At 41.0% G+C, this 20,798-nt stretch overlaps 1 protein-coding gene across 1 annotated transcript; it reads left to right on the forward strand.

Moving 5' to 3' along the window:
- Nucleotides 1–312: 312 nt before the first annotated feature.
- Nucleotides 313–7,443, forward strand: LOC133731633 (homeobox-leucine zipper protein REVOLUTA). The gene is made up of 18 exons (XM_062159012.1): nucleotides 313–1,420; nucleotides 1,690–1,849; nucleotides 2,245–2,324; nucleotides 2,430–2,520; nucleotides 2,652–2,747; nucleotides 2,855–2,968; nucleotides 3,044–3,127; nucleotides 3,276–3,431; nucleotides 3,508–3,582; nucleotides 4,189–4,295; nucleotides 4,451–4,631; nucleotides 5,078–5,266; nucleotides 5,434–5,514; nucleotides 5,721–5,855; nucleotides 5,971–6,305; nucleotides 6,567–6,672; nucleotides 6,773–6,922; nucleotides 7,126–7,443. The coding sequence occupies exons 1-18, from the start codon at nucleotides 1,179–1,181 to the stop codon at nucleotides 7,273–7,275; spliced, it is 2,532 nt and encodes an 843-aa protein (XP_062014996.1). The 5' UTR covers nucleotides 313–1,178; the 3' UTR covers nucleotides 7,276–7,443.
- The last annotated feature ends 13,355 nt before the right edge of the window (nucleotides 7,444–20,798 follow it).

The following is a 20,798-nucleotide window of genomic DNA, read 5'->3' on the forward strand; positions in this document are numbered from 1 at the left end:
GGAACATCTCTGATATAAGGGATAGTTGTGGAATTTTGTTTAGTTTTGGACTATAGATTTGTTGTTTTACTGCCAAGAAAGATTTGGTTTTACTTGATCGAGACAGATGACAGAAGAGGCTAAACAGCCTATGACCTCTCGCCTCTTTGGGTCTACCACGTCATTTCAAACAAACCGTAGGGACAGCGACGTAAATGCGCCGAATCTAGTATTTTAAAATCACACCATCATATATAAAAAAAAACCAATAAATTAAAAATATAACTACTACTAGGTTTGTCGGTATGCGTGCCAACCCTCTCTCTCTGTCTCATTTCCACTCTTCTTCTGTTCTCTGTGCTCAGATCACTGTCTTTTTAGCTGCCTCTCTCTCTCTCCCTCATTTCTAAGAAATGAAATAAATAAGCCCAGAAATATTTTCTCTCTGGAAAGTGGCACCAGCTCTCTCTCTCTCTCTCTCTCTCTCTCTCTCTATGATGATTATGATTAGGGTTTATGCACTCTCTCTTGTTCTGGGTTGTTTCACTCACTGGCTCTCCTGGTCCAGACAGAGCCTCTCTTGATTTTTCACCTTTGCTGTTTCTGTGTTTTCACTTTGGTCTTCTAGAGTGTGTGTGTGTGGGTATCAATGTGCTGTGGGATTGAGCTGAAAGTACAGGCAGATTGAGCTGGTGGTTTTGAAAAGAAAAAAAAAAACAAGTGGGGTTTTCTGAACGTGTTAGTGGGTTTCAGTTTCAGAACAGCTTGAAATTTGGGTTTAAGCTGGTTTGGAATTTTGTGATTGCGTTCAAAGCTTTGTTAAGTAACAGAAATCAACCAGGGAGGTTTAGGAAAAAGAAAGAAAAAAAAAAAAACGGAGTCTTTTTTTGTGTCTGTATTATAGCCAAAAACCCCATTTTGGTCTTCACCAACAAGCTCAGTTAGCTTTTGCATTTCTGTTCCCAACAAACCAAGAATCTTCTAGCCGCTTCAAACCAGGCTATACCTTCGTCCGTTTACACTTGCTCTTTCTCGTTCTCCGAGATAGGACGGACTTTACAAAGCCAGAGAGAATCTTTGGCCTTTTTCTAAAGCCCCCCCGAAGGAAAACCCAAACCAGCTTGCGCTTTAAGAACCTCTCTTTCACTTTGTTCTTGTCTGTATTTGCTCTTTGAGCTTGTTTTTGGTTTTGGGGAAAAATGGCTATGGCTGTGGCTCATCATCAGCACAGAGAGAGTAGCAGTGGTAGTAGTATAAACAAGCATCTTAATGATTCTGGAAAATATGTGCGCTACACTTCTGAGCAAGTGGAAGCTCTTGAACGTGTCTATGCCGAGTGTCCCAAGCCGAGTTCTTTGAGAAGGCAGCAATTGATCCGAGACTGCCCCATTCTTTCAAACATAGAGCCCAAGCAGATCAAAGTCTGGTTTCAGAACCGCAGGTACGAACAACTTGGTCTTTCTGTTTCTCATTGTTTTTGCTAATTGGAGGTCAAGAAGCTTTTCATTTTTTGGTTGTTTATGAAATTGGGTCGTTTCTATTCCCACTATGATGAAGGTGCACACTTTGACTGCGTTTTTGTTTTTAGTTTTTTGGGATTTTGCCATTTTGGTGTATTAGCATAGTTTTTTTTTTTTTTCTCAATTGGGGATTTGAAGGAAAGTCTAGGTGGTTTTCGGCTAAAGGAAGGGGGTTTGTTTGGGTATGCAGATGTCGAGAAAAGCAGAGAAAAGAGTCTTCGAGGCTGCAGACTGTTAACAGGAAATTATCAGCAATGAACAAGTTGTTGATGGAGGAAAATGATCGACTGCAGAAACAGGTGTCTCAGCTTGTTTGTGAGAATGGGTACATGCGCCAACAGCTACATACTGTAAGTATTTGCATTCTTTCTTTCTTTCTTTCCTATTTCTATGTTCTGTGTCCACTTGGTGCTTGTTTGAAATTTTCTCTTTCTATGATTATCAAAGACATTCTTTCCTTGAAACTAACCTTCACTTCTTTCAAAACTATATTGTGAGAATTTTTAAATTTTCCTTTTTGTCTTTTAGTATTCTTTCTGTAGTTTAGATTTTACGTCAAGTATGATGTGTTTGTTTACTTCTTAATTTCTGGTTCAGTCTTACTATACTTACACTATGGCCATGTTAAGACATTTCAGACAAAATAACTGCATGTATTCCAATTCAGCGAAGTTAGAATTGCAAACTGAACTGAAGACTTTTCCATTTTTGATTGTTTGTAACCCTGAAGTGATTTTTTTGGTAGGTACCAGCTACTGATGCAAGCTGCGACTCTGTGGTTACAACTCCTCAGCATTCTCTCAGAGATGCTAATAATCCTGCTGGGTAATTCCCACAACTAACGGACTTACAGTTTTTTCCCTGATAAGTATGTGGTAGCACTACGATTTCTTTGTTATCGATGACTAATCTTTCTTATGTTTTTGGCAGACTCCTCTCCATAGCGGAGGAGACCTTGGCAGAGTTCCTTTCTAAGGCTACAGGAACTGCTGTCGATTGGGTCCAGATGCCTGGGATGAAGGTTGTCTTTTCTTTTTATCACTTTGTGAAATAATAGTTTCTGTTTTCTTTTCCTTATTAAGTTTTGTGCAAACTGGTTCTATATGTTGCTATTCATTTTATGCTGACTCCTATGTTTAATTATTTTGGCAGCCTGGTCCGGATTCGGTTGGGATCTTTGCTATCTCACAAAGTTGCAGTGGAGTGGCAGCTCGAGCCTGTGGTCTCGTAAGTTTAGAGCCTACGAAGGTAAGTGTAAACATCTTTGAATACCGCTTAACTTTTATTTTTTTTAGGCTACGTAGTTTAAGGCAGTGTACTGTTCATTTGGTTCATGAACTCTTCATATTTAACAGATTACAGAGATCCTTAAAGATCGTCCATCTTGGTTCCGGGACTGTCGGAGCCTTGAAGTTTTTACTATGTTTCCTGCTGGAAATGGAGGGACTATAGAACTCATATATACGCAGGTGCACAAAAATCGTTGAATGTTTTCTGTTCACCTTTTATGGAGGAATAAATAAATAACATTTTAACTGCTCCAGACATATGCTCCGACTACACTGGCTCCTGCAAGGGATTTTTGGACCCTAAGATACACTACTACTTTAGACAATGGCAGTTTTGTGGTAAGCATGTCTTGTGTTGTACCTTATGCGGTCATACTGCTTATAAGTACTCCCAAGTCTGCTCTTTTTCATGTATATATACTATACTTTGTGATCAGTTGATATAACCTAATGTTCTCCATACATGTTTTATTGTCTAAATTTTAAGGTATGTGAGAGATCTCTTTCTGGTTCTGGTGCTGGCCCCAATGGAGCTTCTGCTGCCCAGTTTGTTAGAGCAGAAATGCTTCCTAGTGGTTATCTGATTCGACCGTGTGAGGGTGGAGGATCAATCATTCATATTGTTGACCACCTGAACCTTGAGGTCTGAATTTCGGATCTTTATTTTCTTTGGTTATTTGTAATTCAGGAAAACTCAATTGTTTTTCATCTTGTTCCAGGCTTGGAGTGTGCCAGAAGTGCTGCGACCGCTTTATGAATCGTCCAAAGTGGTAGCACAAAAAAGGACTATTGCGGTGAGTAGATTATGCTGGCTTCTGTGTTGGACTTGTATCCACTGAGACACACACTGTACTCCTTTGTTTGTGTAAAGAAATTTATGTCTCTTATAATAAGAAGTAGGATTGGTTGGATTCTGATATGTCTGTTACCTTTTTTTCCATGTGAGTTTGAGTGACATTCATTCAGTCCCTGCATCCTGCAATCAAAGCTTGTATGCTACCTGGAAACAAATGTCTTTTTTGTAGCAAATAGTGGATCTTTGCTGAACCACATAATTTATTAGCCCCAACTCATGTAACCTAAGTTCTTTACATTCTGTTTTTCAGTATAAAAGGTTCATTTTTTGAAACTGTTTAGCCAACTTTCTTGATGAGATCATATTACTTTAAATTTTGATATTGTGGTAAATATAATTTTGTAACAATACTGCTTGCTGGTGATTTGTTCCATTTATCTCAATAGTGCTGCAGTGCTCTAGTATTGGTTATACTTTTGGCTGTATAAACTTCCATGATGAACTGTTCGTTTTCTTCTTTTGGTTAACCTATAAGCCATCTACATCATGCATAACTAAGAAAAAAAAATGAAATAGAGGTGCTGACTAACCTGTTTTCATGAAGGCATTGCGTTACATCAGGCAAATAGCTCAGGAGACGAGTGGTGAAGTTGTGTACAGTTTTGGCAGGCAGCCAGCTGTTCTGCGAACTTTTAGCCAAAGATTAATCAGGTGGGTGTATTGGTCTATTAATTCTTGTTTATATTTCTGTTTGTAACAATTGCTTGATCACCTGCTTGACTGTATTTATGTGCTCATGAAGTTTATAACGAGTCGACACATCTTTATAGATATTTTGAATGACCTATATATATATCTTTTTGTAGAGGCTTTAATGATGCTGTCAATGGATTTAATGATGATGGCTGGTCATTGATCAACTGTGATGGAGCTGAAGACATTATAATGGCCGTTAATTCAACCAAGAATTTGACTACTACGAATCCTGCTAATTCCTTTGCTTTTCTTGGTGGTATTCTGTGTGCAAAGGCTTCCATGCTACTCCAAGTAAGTCATAAGCTACTTGGATTGCTATCAAATCTGAAATAATCTTGTGCTCTGTTCTAAGGTTACTTTGTTGCTTCTTCTTCTCACATCTTTGCCATGATCGTCAATGTGGATATATCTCTGCCTATTCATTATGATGTTGCTTGGATCATACCCCGTATTTTTTTTTCCCCTGGACCTAAGATTGTAATCGGACTATAGGCTGTTCTGTGTTTTGGTTTTAGCAAAATCTCCTGATCATTCTTCACTCCTGGATTGTGGGTTTGATAGTAGCTATTAAAATTTTCTTCAGGCTGCCAAGTCTGGCATACCAACATACCTATCAATGTTATTTGTTCTATTTTAATTGGAACTTGTAGTTTGATAATCAGTCATTCCAGCTCGTCTTCTATTTCATTTTTTATAAAGGTAATGAGATCTTGTCGTGTTTCTTTTGCCAATACCAGAATGTCCCCCCAGCTGTCCTGGTTCGTTTCTTGAGGGAGCATCGTTCAGAGTGGGCTGATTTCAATGTTGATGCCTATTCTGCTGCGTCTTTGAAATCTGGTTCATATGCATACCCAGGGATGAGGCCAACAAGGTTTACTGGGGGCCAAATCATCATGCCACTTGGTCACACCATTGAACACGAAGAGGTATGTTTTTTTTTTTTCAATTATAATTCAAGTTTTTATTTTACTGTGCACACATAAATATTACATCTCACTTTCAATTCATTTTTATATGTATACTTGAGAAAAAAAAAAGGAAGTATATTACAGAGTTTTCAATGGTGATTGTCTGACTTTTATATTTCATTTAGTTGCTAGAAGTTGTTCGTCTTGAAGGCCATTCTTTCTCTCAAGAAGAAGCATTTGCATCACGGGACATTCATCTCTTACAGGTGATTTTATTTTCTCCTGATTCTTATTGACCGTTTTATAATGCTGGTCTTATTATACAGTTGTCAATATCCTGTTCTTTTTCCGGACTCTATTGTGGTTTCCTCTAATATAATGTGAAATATTTTGCTATAGTTATAAAATTTGTGACATTGTTCACTTGCATTTATATAAATCATGAGAATCATGTCTTCTCTCCTATTGGCAGATATGTAGTGGAGTTGATGAGAATGCTGTTGGAGCCTGTTCGGAGCTTGTTTTTGCTCCAATTGATGAGATGTTTCCAGACGATGCTCCGTTGCTTCCCTCTGGTTTCCGCATTATTCCTTTGGAATCAAAAACAGTTGAGTTTTTTGTGCTTCTCACGAGTTGATGTTGGGATCTTGAAATTTGGGCGACATGTGAATGTTGTTTTCCCTCCCCCTCCCAACACTAATTTCTTTCAATTGTTAATACAGAGTGATTCAAAAGACGCCATGGCTACTCATCGGACATTAGATCTGACGTCCAGTCTTGAAGTGGGCTCAACAACAAACCATAATGCTGGAGATTTGAATTCATTTCATAACACTCGATCAGTATTAACGATTGCCTTCCAGTTTCCCTTCGAGAGTAGTCTACAGGATAATGTTGCATCCATGGCACGCCAATATGTACGAAATGTCATCTCATCAGTGCAGAGAGTTGCAATGGCCATATCTCCATCAGGATTGAGTCCGTCCGTGGGACCAAAATTATCTCCCAGCTCTCCAGAAGCACTAACACTGGCTAACTGGATCTGCCAGAGCTATAGGCAAGTGTTCTCATAAATCCTCAGACCACATGTGTAATCTCCTGGCTTGGTGATGATAGAAAACTGCAATAAAGTAAATTGAGGGAAATTTTAAGTGTGCTGAATGCATACGTAAATCACGTGCATGCATGCTGAGAGTGCTTATCAAGCTCTCGGACAGGCTGTTTTCATCACCATCTAACACATCATTTGCCAGCTATACATTTTTTTATTGTAAATGTACATAATTTTATATCTGATTGTCTTCTTTTTCCTCTTCAGTTATCATATAGGGGCGGAACTGCTGCAGCCTGATTCCTTGGGTGGTGACTCGATGTTGAAACATCTATGGCATCACCAAGATGCGATTTTGTGCTGTTCATTGAAGGTACTAGTGCAACTCAAATTGACAGAGCAATTCTGGATGTCTTTCAGTTTAATATATTGCACAGATTATAATCTCTACACCGTAATTGTTTGTTTTGCAGTCACTGCCGGTTTTCATCTTTGCTAACCAGGCAGGGCTTGACATGCTGGAGACAACTCTTGTTGCTCTGCAGGACATCTCATTAGATAAGATTTTTGATGAGTGTGGACGTAAGACATTGTGCGCCGACTTTGCTAAACTAATGCAGCAGGTGAATTTTGTACGAGAATTGTGCATTCTTTCTTAAGATGTTTTTTCTGTTCCAAGTCTTTCAGTTTCAGCTTTGTTTTTTCCGTTGAAGTCGAAAGTCAAATGCTACGAGGCAATGTACCCCATGCTTCTAGTAGTAAATAGGGGACTTGGTTGCTTTGAAATTGTAGGTTTGGCTGAATCACTCTATTGTTTCTTTTGTAGGGATTTGCTTACTTGCCAGCTGGGATTTGCATGTCAACAATGGGGCGCCATATCTCATATGAACAGGCCATTGGATGGAAAGTTCTTTCTGGAGAAGATAACTCTGTCCATTGCCTTGCCTTCACGTTTGTAAACTGGTCTTTTGTGTGAACATGTTAGTTTAAGTTATTCATCCAAACACCTTTCTTCCACTTGATATGAAAATGAAATCTGAAAAGAATGAATGTGGAAAAGGTAAGTAGACCAAAAGTTTTGAATTATCCGTAAGAACCTGGTTTTGCATCAGATTAATTTAATTTAATGGGTTATTATCACAAATGATACCTGAACTTTTTCTTTACTTTATCGATGGTACCTGAACTTTAATTTTGATCACAACCAGTATCCGAACTTTTCGATTTCATTTTAAATGGTACTTAAGGCCACCTTTGGTTACTATTCCGGCTAAAAAACTCAAATCTTAAAAAATAAAAAACAAAAAAACAAGTTCAAGGCAAGTCTATTATTAAAAAATCATCATTATATATGATCGCAACCCTTGAAATCATCAAAAATCATCACTATGATTGCCTCCCTTACCGTTTTTAGTCGGAATAGTGACCGGAGGTGACTCTAGGTACCATTTAAAATGAAATCGAAAAGTTCGGGTACTGGTTGTGATTAAAATTGAAGTTCAGGTACCATCAATAAAATTGAGGTATAGTTCAGGTACCATTTGTGATAATAACCCTTAATTTTTTGTTGAAGCTCCCAAATTCTGCATTACACAACTAACCAACCGTGGGAAATGAAGTTGAAAAAGCTGAAACAGTATCCAAGGGTCAGATGTTTTACTTGGTGTATTCAGATCTTTTTGAGAATTTATGAAAGTCAGACTGCAAATATACGTACATGGAATACTAAGGCGCTGTGGGCTGTGGGTGAGCTGGTAGAAATTTAAAGCATTGCTACTTGCTAACAGGAAGGGGTGGGGGGACGGAAGAGAATGAACAATATTAACTAAACATGAAATGTACGTATGTTGCATGCCTAAATTTGTAACAAGATAAAAGCTATAAGTAGCCTGGCCTATATATTTTGTTGATTTCATTATAATCAATAGTTATTCCGGCAAGAAAATGTGGCACTGAGTTTTGTAGCGGAACGTTCACAGGCCGGGGCACATCAAGAGAGTTTGGTGTGAGGGATGTTGTTGCAGATGTGAAAGCCGGGCTTCGAAATCGGAATTGTTGGCTGATCCGAAACTGTCCCAAGTAGCAGCTGCTAGAAAGCATTCATCTAGATTGAAGCTTATATGTTAGATCAAATATGGACTTAACACATATCATCATAAAGTAATTGATGATTAGCTGATGATTAGCTAAATGTCAAACCTAGTTTAACATGAATACAAACTGTAAATCAATACTAGTAGCTTAATGAAGCAGTGTATCAATTCATTAAGGATAGTAATCCATTGCTTAGTCTACAAGAAAGGCTGCAAGATGTGATACATTAAGAATCTAACTAGGAAACCTAATCCGATAAGGAATACTTTAATGGGAACCTCCTTGAGGGTTAAGTCACCTATATATATATATGGATGAATTAGTCCCTGTTGCCACCGACGATTATTGCATATTGTTCTGTCCATTGAGAAGCAAGTTGGTAAGCAACAGAAGACTATATTCTAGTGATCGTTGTTGTGCAGTTGCAGAGATGGAATCCATGCCAGTAATTGCTGAAGGTAAGTCTTGATTCTTATGTGATTATTGTCAAGCTTGTATGCATATGATTGTGAGCATGTAATTATGGTTTTACAATTGGTATCAGAGCATAGGCTCACAAATATGAATTCAGTTTTTGCTTGGCATGAAAATTGTTTTAGGGTTTTGCAAAACAAACATAAAAAAAAAAAAAAAAAGGGTTTTTGCTTTACGGGTCAAATAACTGACCAAGTAACTGAAGGTAACTGATCAGGTAATTGACCAAGTAACTGGTCAGGTACCTGATCAAGGTAAGTTACTAAATGAAGGGTTTTTTGCTGCATCTGGATATCGAATTCATGCTTCCGCTGTGATTTTTAGCAGCAAATTGGGGAAAAAGCAAAAACATGTTTTTCTGTGAGATTGATTTCGATTCATAGCATGATAATTGAGTTTTGATTGTGCTCAAGAACCCTAGTTGCATTCCCGGCGTGCGTTAGGCTAGAGTAGATGGTGACCGGATGAAATTTACAATTTCTTGATTGTTCTGTGGTTTCTTGGAATCGAATCAATTTTGGTTATGCTTGAATATGCATGTTGAATTGATTGATGATATGGTATTGTATCTGTGATTGTGTACAATTGTATGAAGAACAAAAATCTCCCAGAAATTGTTTACACGTTGTTAAAGTTGACAGATACAAGAGCTTAATTTTCTTACAAGGATGAATCTGGATAGAATGTAAAGTATAACAGCTCATATGTTTTGTGGTTTTGGAAATAGGCAGTGGAGAGCGGTGTTGGCCAACGAAGGATTATGGGATGAAGGTGATTGTGGAAGTAGGTAGTACGTGGAGATGCTAGGGTGATATTGGTGGATATAGTGAGAAAGGGGTGGTGGAGAGTTATGTATTGGTGGTGGTGGGTTGGACATGCCCAGTCCAGATCATGTACTGCTGGTGAGGCGGAGAGACCTGGCTGTCGATGCTGGAGGAGAGAAGCTAAGATTGTGTTTTGAAGGGCTGCAAATTGGGTGCAGATGTGGTTTTGGAATCAAGAATGGTTATGGTTGAGGCTCTCAATGGACTGTTGGAGTTCATCATTATGGGTTTGTAGTAACTCTACATTGTGTTGGAAGTCATGAATCTAGGTTTGGGGTGATGAACGTTAGGTTGGTGTGAGGTTGATCATTGATGCATTGGTGGCGTCAATGTTAGGGGTGGGTGGTGGATCGAGATGGCTTAAGGGTTGAGCCTGTTGCAGGCCACGAATTGGCATCGTGTCCGCTCTAATACCAGATGTTGGGATACAAAAATTAAGCAGCAAATGAAAGTGCAATAAATATCAAAACTCAGTCATTTCATTCATGCCGAGATTCCTAGAATGACTTGATTTACAATACTAAAGCTGTTTGGGATAGTTCCCTTACAAGTCATTCAGCCGACACGTGGCAATGACCACAACTGATGTCATACTATCTCTTTTTTGGATTTTGTCAAGGGGAACCCAAAGACTTCCTAGGCCCAAGATAAACCCCTTCGGTGCATGTGAAATGCTCAAACTGTGCATTGCAGCACAGTGCCTCGCCACTTTGACAGCTTCGGGGTTCGAACCTAGGTTGGGGAGCACACCTAACTAGGCAAGAACCACTAGGCCACTTGCAGTGGTTATGTCATACTATCTCTAAACGTTACTATTACTCGGGTTGGGGTAATAATTTGGGGGGAGAAATTTTTAGGTGGGGCAAACGTACCAGCCACGTGGTACGCCCAGCCAATTATGTCTCTCTATTTTTTTAATTATATTCCGAAACTACTTATGTTTAATTAAAATGAAACACCCAAAACACCCTTTTGCATAAACAATGATTGGCTGGGCGTACCGTCACGTGACACGCCTGCCCTACCTATGAATCTCTCATCTGAGGGAGCCCTTCTAATGAGGACCACTAAAATGAGGATTAGTTGAGGACTTTCTAATCAATGGTTTGGGAGATCCGCTTTTCGATTACATTACGGCAAATTAACCGTTAGATGTTTATGTATGCATGAGTAGATCAATTCCGAAAATTTTCTTCTAAATTTCTAATCGTAACCTGTTGGTAAGTTATAATTCCAACATTATAAAGTCATAGATTTGATTCTCACTGACACATGTAAGGGTGGTTTTTTTTTTTTTTTTTTTTTTAAAGGTACTGAATTAGATCAAATCAATGAACAAACCAAATCTGTCAAACACTAACCGTTCATGTTCATAACTGATAAATCACGATTATGAATATCTTAATGATTTTCAATTTGGTTGAAAAATTGCATAAATGATCTACACATAAATATCTAAACATCTAACGATTGATTTGCGAAAATGTGATCGAAAAGTGAGTCACACAAAAAAGTTCTCAACTCGTCTTCATTTTTGTGGTCCTCATTAGAAGGGCTTCCATAATCTGGTTAGATTTAGATGTAGATGCTAGGGTAATGCTTGGGCTGATCTCAATTGGTGAATTGAGTTAGGAATAGGCTAGATGAGGGTTCGATTCTCTACCAATATATGAAAAAAAAAGGGTCCTTGACAAAAAGCCCCAAAATGAACCAAAGTTATCCCACTTACCCCAGCAACAGATTTTTATTCCCACTAACCTAATTTAAAGAGAAATGACAACTTTACCCTTCACCTAATTAAAAAATTACATTATGCCACTCTGTCTTCTCTTTTCTCTCTCCACGCTGCCAGCAAACCCCTCTTTCTCCTTTCTATCTCTCCCCCTGATCTCCACTTCCGATTTCTCTCTCTCTGCGATCGCCGCGCAGGAGATGCAGTCCAAGCCTGAAGACGACGAAGAAGCTCCGATCGGAGCTCTAGCCACTCGAATGTTCTCGTCGTCGTTCGATTGTTCGCCGATCCCGAGCCTCCGCAGCCTTGCCGTCGTTGCTGTTATCATTCCGGCACTCGCTGTTATCCCTCTCACTGGATCTGCGTCGGCGTACTCGTCGAAATCACTTCTCGGAAAACGGAAAGTCAACAGCATCAATGTTAGGGACCATGGTGGGGCCGGAGCGCAGTACCTCACGACCTCAAGAACCACCGAGTGCTTGTACCTCATCCGCGTTAGCTGGTCTGCCGTGATCAGTTCCCGGACCTTGGCCAGAATCTCCGGATACGAGTCGAGCGACGCCACCGCCCACAGTAGTGACGACGTGGAGGCGTCTTAAGCAGCAAATAGAAAGAAGAAGAAGTCAACTCCGACTGCAACAGGAATGGAGAAGAGGACATGAGGGCCCAGAGCTTTTCATTGGGTGACTCAATCAATTTCTCTGTTTTTTTTTTTTGGGTAAAATGGTGCAGAAAGACCGGATAGAAAGAAAAAATGAAGAAAAAAAAGTTCTATTGGGGCAATAGACATCTGTTAAAGCGTCTATTGGGGGGTAATAGACATATATTGGGGGGCAATAGACGTTTTGAATTGATGTAATCTCCTCGTTTTTTTTCTTTAATCAAAGTTTTATTTGTGTAGTTTTAGGAAGATTAATTACCATTTCGGTAATCTAAACGTCTACTAGGGGGAAATACATGGTTGATAGTGTCACGCCCCGAATTTTGAATAAAGGAATTCAAATCCGAAACGCGAGAACAAACAATCATAAGAAGACTCTTAGAAAATTTTTCAAATAAACTAAGTAACAAACAAACTGAACTCACAATGTCAATACCGACTCGTTCTTTAGAGTCACATATTACATTACAATAGTTTACAAATTAAACTGAATATCAATTCAACGTGTAACCACTCTCACCAACTCACTACACAGCGGAAGACTACAAGTATAAGCGCCCTTCTACACCCACGTGACGGAAAGTCCACCTCAGCTTCGATAACGATCACCCGATATTCTAACCTGCACAATAACCCTACACCATAGAATAGTGCACCGGGAATGTAAACAACAAACCCGGTAAGCTTTTAAGCCCGTATGAGTAAGCTCAATTAAAATGACTCACGTCACTCATGCTTATAATTTCTCAATTCGTGAGATAATTAAAGCAACAATATTTAATTATCACAACAAAAACATCAAGTTCAAATTAATCAATATCATGCTCAATAATTTCAACCCAACTAAAACCCACATGCTCTGACTCTCAATTCATTTTATCTCACTTCCCACAATCTATCAGATCACCATTCCTTTGCCTCAACGGCACAACCAGGAAAACATACTCATTTCCCTCAACTCATTTTCCAATCACTACAAATCACAACCCACAACTATACCCACAATAAGAATTAAGCAAAATCAGTAATCCCTGCATAGAAACTTAGTTCAGGAGATCACATGAAAACAAACAAAAGAAATCATATAAATCCCTCCATAGAGTTTAGTTCAGGAATTTACATTAAACAAACAATTCAAAAGACAGTAATCCTTGCATATAACTTAGTTCAGGAGATTACATTAAAATTCAACAATTAGAAGGAAAGGAAGATCAATGAAGAAGTCCAACAACTCACACTAAAGTCAATGATCACCCATCAACTCCAAACTAAAGTCGATAGTCGATGTTCACCCATCGACTCAGACTAAAGTAGATGATCACCCATCAACTCCCAATAAATCATCTCACAACAACCCACTGCATCGTAACCTGCCCCCTTGACCAAGGTACAAGCATCCGATAACTGGACCGTAACCTGTCCCCTTGAACAAGGTCCAAGCATCCGATGACTTACACCCTAACTGTATCGTAACCTGCCCCCTTGACCAAGGTACATGCATCCGATAACTGTATCGTAACCTGCCCCCTTGACCAAAGTGCAAGCATCCGATGACTTAACAACAGGTTACCACTGTAACCATCGGACTTCGGACCACCTGACCCTCAGAACAAACCCCCTTAACAGGTTACCACTGTAACCGTCGGACCTCGGACCACTTAGCCCTCAGAACAAACCTTTTAAGGAAATCCCACACGACTCACAATGTCACACCACATTTTCAATTCACTCTTTCAACAATATAATCATCAAACATATACATATCACAACGCCACACCATCTATATATATATTCCACGTAAATATATATATATATATACGTAGTCATTCACGCAGGAATGACCACTAATACCAACTATAGTTTTATAAATTATACTTCTCGAAAATCATTTTATATCAAAACATTGTTGTTTTAACCTACCCATGAACCGTTGTCGATCAAGTTCATATATTTTAAAACAAATAATTTGTTTCGAAAATGATTTTTCATGCTAACAATAAAATATACTAAAATAAAACATAACTAATTTATCAACCGAAACACCGTGAGATTTACTCACCTCTAAATCCCGCTGCTTCTTCTCTTACAGCCGAGATAAAGTACAGAACATACTCCATCAATCACCTAATCAAAATACGATCCTAACTTAGCAATTGATTCAATAAACACACTTAAACGACGATCCAACGGTTGGACCCTCATCCGTGACCACACAAAGTCATCGGAACAGCTCTACGATCAACAAATCAAAACTACAAGTCGATCGGACGACCAAATCCTCACGGATCGAAAACCGAAACGAATCGAAAACCCTAAAACCCAAACATGCATCAACTTTCTCCAAAATAACCTTATAATATATCAAAACGACCGTATCGATGCGTAGATGCATAACTGAAAACAGAACACAAAAATAAGGCCAGACGCGCCACCACGTGCCGCCACAAGCGGTGGTTCAGATTGTGGTCAACCACGGCGGTCAACGCCGGATCAACCACCTCCGATGCCAAAGTCACCAACTACAAACATGTTCAAAATGAAGAGGTGAGCCACTTTCATACCTGGAGCAAAGTGAGATTCGGTCTAGATCGCCCTAGATCAAGCTTGGAAGTTGGATTAATCTCGTGCGTCTGATCAAATTCCAGATCGAATCAGGGCCATAAAAAAAGTCAAACCTTGATCTAGCGCTCTATACCCCAAATCGTGATGCAAGCCTTATATGGGGATGATCAGGAGGAAGAGGACTACTCAAAACGGGGGAGGATCGGCCCGTGCAACGCCGGCGTGGAGGAGTTCCGGCCGGGTCGGGTTTGGGGCTCGGTGGAGGGCTTCGATCTAGCCCTGGAGGCTGCGACGGAACAAGGCGACGCCACGAGGCGTCTGGGCGGCTTGCGGCGAACGTGGGAACCGCCGGGTCGTGGCCGGAGGACGCGTGACGGCGCCGTTGGCGTCGGGTCGGGTCGGCTGTGTGGGAGAGGAGAGAGAACGGAGAGAATGGGGGGCTGAAACGGAAAATGGGAAAATTTCTGGATTTCTGAATAAATCCGGATTTTTTCTATATTTATAGAAAAATCCCCAAACTTCAAATCTTCATAACTTTTTCATATTAACTTCGATTTTCACGTTCCACATATGTACAAACTCGTATCGACGCGCTCTACGACTTTCGTGAAGGAAGTTTTCGGAGAAACCCAACGTATAAAAAGGCAACCATTGCCACCCTCCTAAAACCATATTCTTCGACTAATAATTCGTCCGAAACACTTCCGCTCCATTCACGAGCCACGAAATCGTACAAACGAACACTTTACTAATTCCCGGAAACCATTAGAAATTAATAACGAATTTCCGGGGTCTTACATTCTACCCTCCTTAAAGAACTTTCGTCCTGAAATTTAAGCGCATTACCCAAAAATCAGGTACGGCTAAACACATCCTCGAATCCAGTCATTGTTCCCCAACAAGTAATGCTCTCGTCATGAAGACTCCACCAGATATTGAGCAAGTCAATATCCCTCGATCCAAGTTGTTATGTAGTTCCGTCTGGAATACAAGCCGAACATCAACAATAGTCGCATCAACATCCCTTCCAACTGTATCACGATCAACACACTTGATCACTCGTAGTCTCCATCTTCATCATAGGCACATCAATATGTTCCGCACAACCGGAACACTAGGAGGTAAGGCAAACCCAAATGCCGAATCTCCACCATTACCAAAATTGCAACAAGTCTGCAAAACTACAACTCTATGCACATACTACACAAGAGTCCAGAATCCTAACCCTAAACCCACACAAGAATTGAAAACACAACATCATTTCAATCACTCAATCAACACATAAATTTGCCACAGTGAAACCATTCCAAATCACCAAGGATTCGTTTCACCAATCAAAACTACACCAAGGTCTGAACTACCATCAAAATAAGGCATGCACAATCACTCATCAATTCCTACCATTCCATAACCAAAATCACAGTAAGGTTTAGCCTCAGCTAACCTACACATAAGTCATCACAAAGCATTCCACAAACATAATCAGCATTGCCGAAACCTCTACTATAACAAAAATCAGAGAAGTAGCACTCCACAATCATTCCCAATACCACACTAGAACTTAGACCACACCCCAACAGCTAGCTAGATATACTGAAGCCATCCCAAACACCAAACAGATGTGCAGGAATGAATGCTCCACTATATCACAACACTATCACCAAGAAACTAATAACCGATGAGTACCTTCCAATCCCAAATCATATGCTGATCCAACTCAGGAAAAGCACAACAACTACTGGTCAAATACTTGTACCAACTTTACATACAAGCATAGGTCAAACGACATGACCCCAACAACCAAACGACTACTCCGCACAAAAGGATACGATTTTCCATAAAAACCATCCTCGACCACACCACCAGAGTTTAATCCAGAGGTTCCCATTCTTCAAAAGACTACAACTCAAAGAAGCTACACAAAGCTCCACCCCTTCACCTACAGGGCAAACCTAAAGTTCCAAAGACTTATGCCCTGACTGACACCTAACACTATGACATACCCAATGATTTATATCAGTACTGAACAGCATCAGATGGGGATCCGCTGCAGACGGGCCATCACTCGGGTAGTACTGACAATCACCAAATATGTACCTTACGCTCTGATACCAAACTGTCACGCCCCGAATTTTGAATAAAGGAATTCAAATCCTAAACACGAGAACAAACAATCACAAGAAGACTCTTAGAAAATTTTTCAAATAAACTAACCAACAAACAAACTGAACTCACAATGTCAATACCGACTCGTTCTTTAGAGTCACATATTACATTGCAATAGTTTACAAATTAAACTGAATATCAATTCAACGTGTAACCACTCTCACCAACTCACTACACAGCGGAAGACTACAAGTATAAGCGCCCTTCTACACCCACGTGACGGAAAGTCCACCTCAGCTTCGATAACAATCACCCGATATTCTAACCTGCACAATAAACCCTACACCATAGAATAGTGCACCGGGAATGTAAACAACAAACCCGGTAAGCTTTTAAGCCCGTATGAGTAAACTCAATTAAAATGACTCACGTCACTCATGCTTATAATTTCTCAATTCGTGAGATAATTAAAGCAACAATATTTAATTATCACAACAAAAACATCAAGTTCAAATTAATCAATATCATGCTCAATAATTTCAACCCAACTAAAACCCACATGCTCTGACTCTCAATTCATTTTATCTCACTTCCCACAATCTATCAGATCACCATTCCTTTGCCTCAACGGCACAACCAGGAAAACATACTCATTTCCCTCAACATGACGCTCAGACCAGGAAAACATGCTGAGAGACACTCAGACCTGGAATCCTCACTGCTCGAGATCTCTACGACGCTAGCCATCACAAACCCTAAAACCCAGGTAAGTTAGTTCAACAAAGATCTAAACTGTGCCTATGTCAGATTGCAGCCAAGAACATCAAGAACACCCATTCCCAGAAAACCCAGAAAATGCCAAAATGAGAACAAAATGCATCCACACTCAAACCCATATTCGACCATCTAGCAAGGTAGGAAACCCCAACCCTCTGTCAAACACCTAAAACCCACCCCCAAACACAATTCTAGACCCTTATATACACTAGGGAATGGCAGAAACCACTTCGAAACCAGAAAACCAGAAACTGATAGAAACAACAAAAAATCCAATGAAACAGGGACGAAAGTCAGACTACCAACCTCAAAGATGGAAACTCTGGTGTGCTCGAGGGTGCTCGTCTTTGGTTTAGGAGGTTTTCGTCCCCCACAGATTGATAACTTCACGGAATCGCAGAATCTTTTTCTAGGATCTCAGAGCGAAGCTTGAAAACGACGACACTAGCTCAAGATGCAAAGTGTTAAACCACTCAGTTTCCCTCTCTTTGATGTCAACATTAAACAAATCTAGGCCATCCGCTACAAAACGAAATCGCACGACAGCCGTACACGTGCCCCACGATCACACTTACTCTCTGGATTAACCGAGGCGACAAAATCCATAATTACTCGCATTAATGGCGAGGATGCGGGCGTGCTAAGGAGACGTTAACCCACACGCTAACCCAATGAAGGATCACCACGTGTCGAGCGCCGTCAAACGAAGCGTCTATCCGAAGTAACCGTCCACAAAGCAGGTATACCAACCGTCAAGCGAGAGTCTCTACTAAGCGCAACACCGCTAGCGGAACTTCTCCCTTTCTTCTTGCAAGCGAGAGTCTCCGCTAAGCGCAACACCGCTAGCGGAACTTCTCCCTTTCTTCTTGCAAGCGAGAGTCTCCGCTAAGCGCAACACCGCTAGCGGAACTTCTCCCTTTCTTCTTGCACGCGAGAATCTCCGCTAAGCGCAACTCCGCTATTGGAACTTCTCCCTCCCGCAAGCAAGACAGTCCGCTGAACGGCAACCAGCCAGGTCCCTGCGACAATCCTGGCCTCTTACTATCAGCGGAGGGACTTCCGCCAACGGCGATTCCCAAGGTGACGCCTCATTCTGACGACGATCGCCTCGCGGCGTTACAGTTAAACCTACGACGATCGCTACGCGGCGTCGCAGAAGCTACGTCCCTACGGGACAGGGGGACTTGCCAACAGTCTACGACGGCCCTAATCAGGCATGTTGACCCCCGCCACTCAGGTATCAAAGGTTGGGCTCGCTACCCAACACCCTCTGCTCCGCGTAGCTCCCCTCAACAAACAACATACCGACAAAACGGAGGTCTATCTTAGCTGGGGAGTGGGGGACTCCCTGGGGGGCCTAGCATGGGCCCACCCGAAAGGGTATAAATCGTTTGCTCAGTAAGTCCATGGTTGACAACGCATTGAGGCTAATTATGCTCTTGCAAGTCTAGCAGAAGTAACGCTTCAAACTGCTAGGCAACTCCCCAACCAAGATTGCCCTCCTTGACTGGGGACTTGGGGGACTTGTACTTACATGAGTATTTGCCAAGCATAATTAGCTAGAATGAGTCACGCTCATGCTACCGCCAGCGGTACCAACTACCACCAACTGTGTGACCTACGGAAACACAGCCAAGCAGGCTACCGCCTGAGCCCCGGCTCACCCCCAGATCACTGTTGACGCGCCGTGCCAAGATAGCATCAGAAGCTCCAGAAGCTGGGAACTGAAGCATATCAGTCCCATATTGAAAACAAGGAAGAGGTCAGCCTCTTCCTAACCTATAAAAGGTTCTCTCCTCTCTCCTCATTAATTACGCATTTATTACTTACCTACAGTTACGTTGTCAACATAAATACATTGACTAACTTAGGCATTGGAGAAGAGAAAACCGCCTAGCGCGGTCTCCCTTTGACGCCTCTTTGTATTTTACTTGACATGTAGCAGGAGTCTCGATCATATCGCAAGTAGCGGTCCGCCCATCGGACCAGCGTTAACCAAGGTGCAGCTACTGTTGAACTTTAGACATTAACAAGTTCCGTGTTCGCCTATTTTGGCAGTTACCTTCCTCATTAAAGTGAGAATATAGACCAGAACGTCCAGGATTGTCCCCAGATTTAGGGTTTCGCTCTTGGCGCCCTCCCTTAGGGGCACGACTATAATTGGACTCCGGAATATGCTATGTTCCCACGGGTCTCGAATTATAGTTCTTCACAAGGATGTTGTCATGCTTTTCAGCGACATTCATAGCTCCAATGAGCTCAGGAAACCTTGTGATCCGTCCTGCAGTAACATTGATTCAATAGTTCTTTGCAACCATCAAAGCAGAGACGGGGAAGGTAGAGAGAGTCTTCTCAATCCACATAGCATCTGTGATATCTTTTTCACAGAATTCCATTAAGCATTTAATGCGAAGTGCTTCCGAGTTGTAGTCAATAACTTACTTGAAATCACAAAAGCGAAGGCTATGCCATTTCACTTCTAGTTCGGGAAGCAGGGAGTCACGGACGTTGCCAAATCTTTCTTCGAGTGAGACCCACAGCCTTCTGGAGTTTTCTTCGTTCATATACTTGTACTGGAGTGAATCATCCATATGATGAGTCAATAGAATGATAGTTTTCACCTTATTTTCCTCTAAGGCTACTCCATTTGCTTCCAAAGCTTGAGCTTGATCAACAGTTAGCACGTCCTGGCTAGGCTCGAGAATCGTATCCAGGATTTCATCGGCCTTGAGATGCTGGCGGACATCACGAACCCACCTGTGATATCCAGAGCCAGTTGTTCCCAATGGAGCAGTCCAATTTGTTCAGGTTACTCATCCTGAAAGAGAACAAGAAAAATGGTTAGTTTCGGAGCGGAAAAAGCTACCACGAAAACATATAAAATTTCTGAGCGTAGTCGCTTCCAAGAAATTAGGGATTTTTTAGCGTAGTCGCTTCCAAGAAATCCGATTCCAAGAGTAATTGGATTAAATTGAAACAATGATGTGTTTGTGGTCGATCATAACATCTCAACAAACTCTAAGTTTGGAGGACTCTACAAGCTCCAAGCTTGGAGTGAGCACGAACTCGCATAGTTCGGCTTTTTGGTCTCCCCTATGAAGAAGAAAGGGGGGTAGAAGAAAGGAGTTTGCAAGTCCCCGAGAAAAAGAAGAGAAATTGAATAAAAAACTCAAAAAACGGGAACTTTTAGTAAAAAAAATACCTTGAAATAGGTTGCCGGAAAAATTTGCCAGAAAATGGCCGGAAAAGTTGTCGGAGCTGACGTGGCA

The sequence above is a fragment of the Rosa rugosa genome, chromosome 2 (genome assembly GCF_958449725.1).
Source record: "Rosa rugosa chromosome 2, drRosRugo1.1, whole genome shotgun sequence".
In the NCBI taxonomy this organism is placed as follows: Eukaryota; Viridiplantae; Streptophyta; class Magnoliopsida; order Rosales; family Rosaceae; genus Rosa; species Rosa rugosa.

Bases quoted from the DNA above. Each gene is read 5' to 3' on its own strand.
- LOC133731633 (XM_062159012.1), top strand. From the start codon at position 1,179: ATGGCTATGGCTGTGGCTCATCATCAGCACAGAGAGAGTAGCAGTGGT. The intron at 3,432-3,507 runs GTCTGAATTTCG...ATCTTGTTCCAG, and splicing joins TTGACCACCTGAACCTTGAG to GCTTGGAGTGTGCCAGAAGT. The intron at 6,306-6,566 runs GCAAGTGTTCTC...TTTCCTCTTCAG, and splicing joins TGGATCTGCCAGAGCTATAG to TTATCATATAGGGGCGGAAC.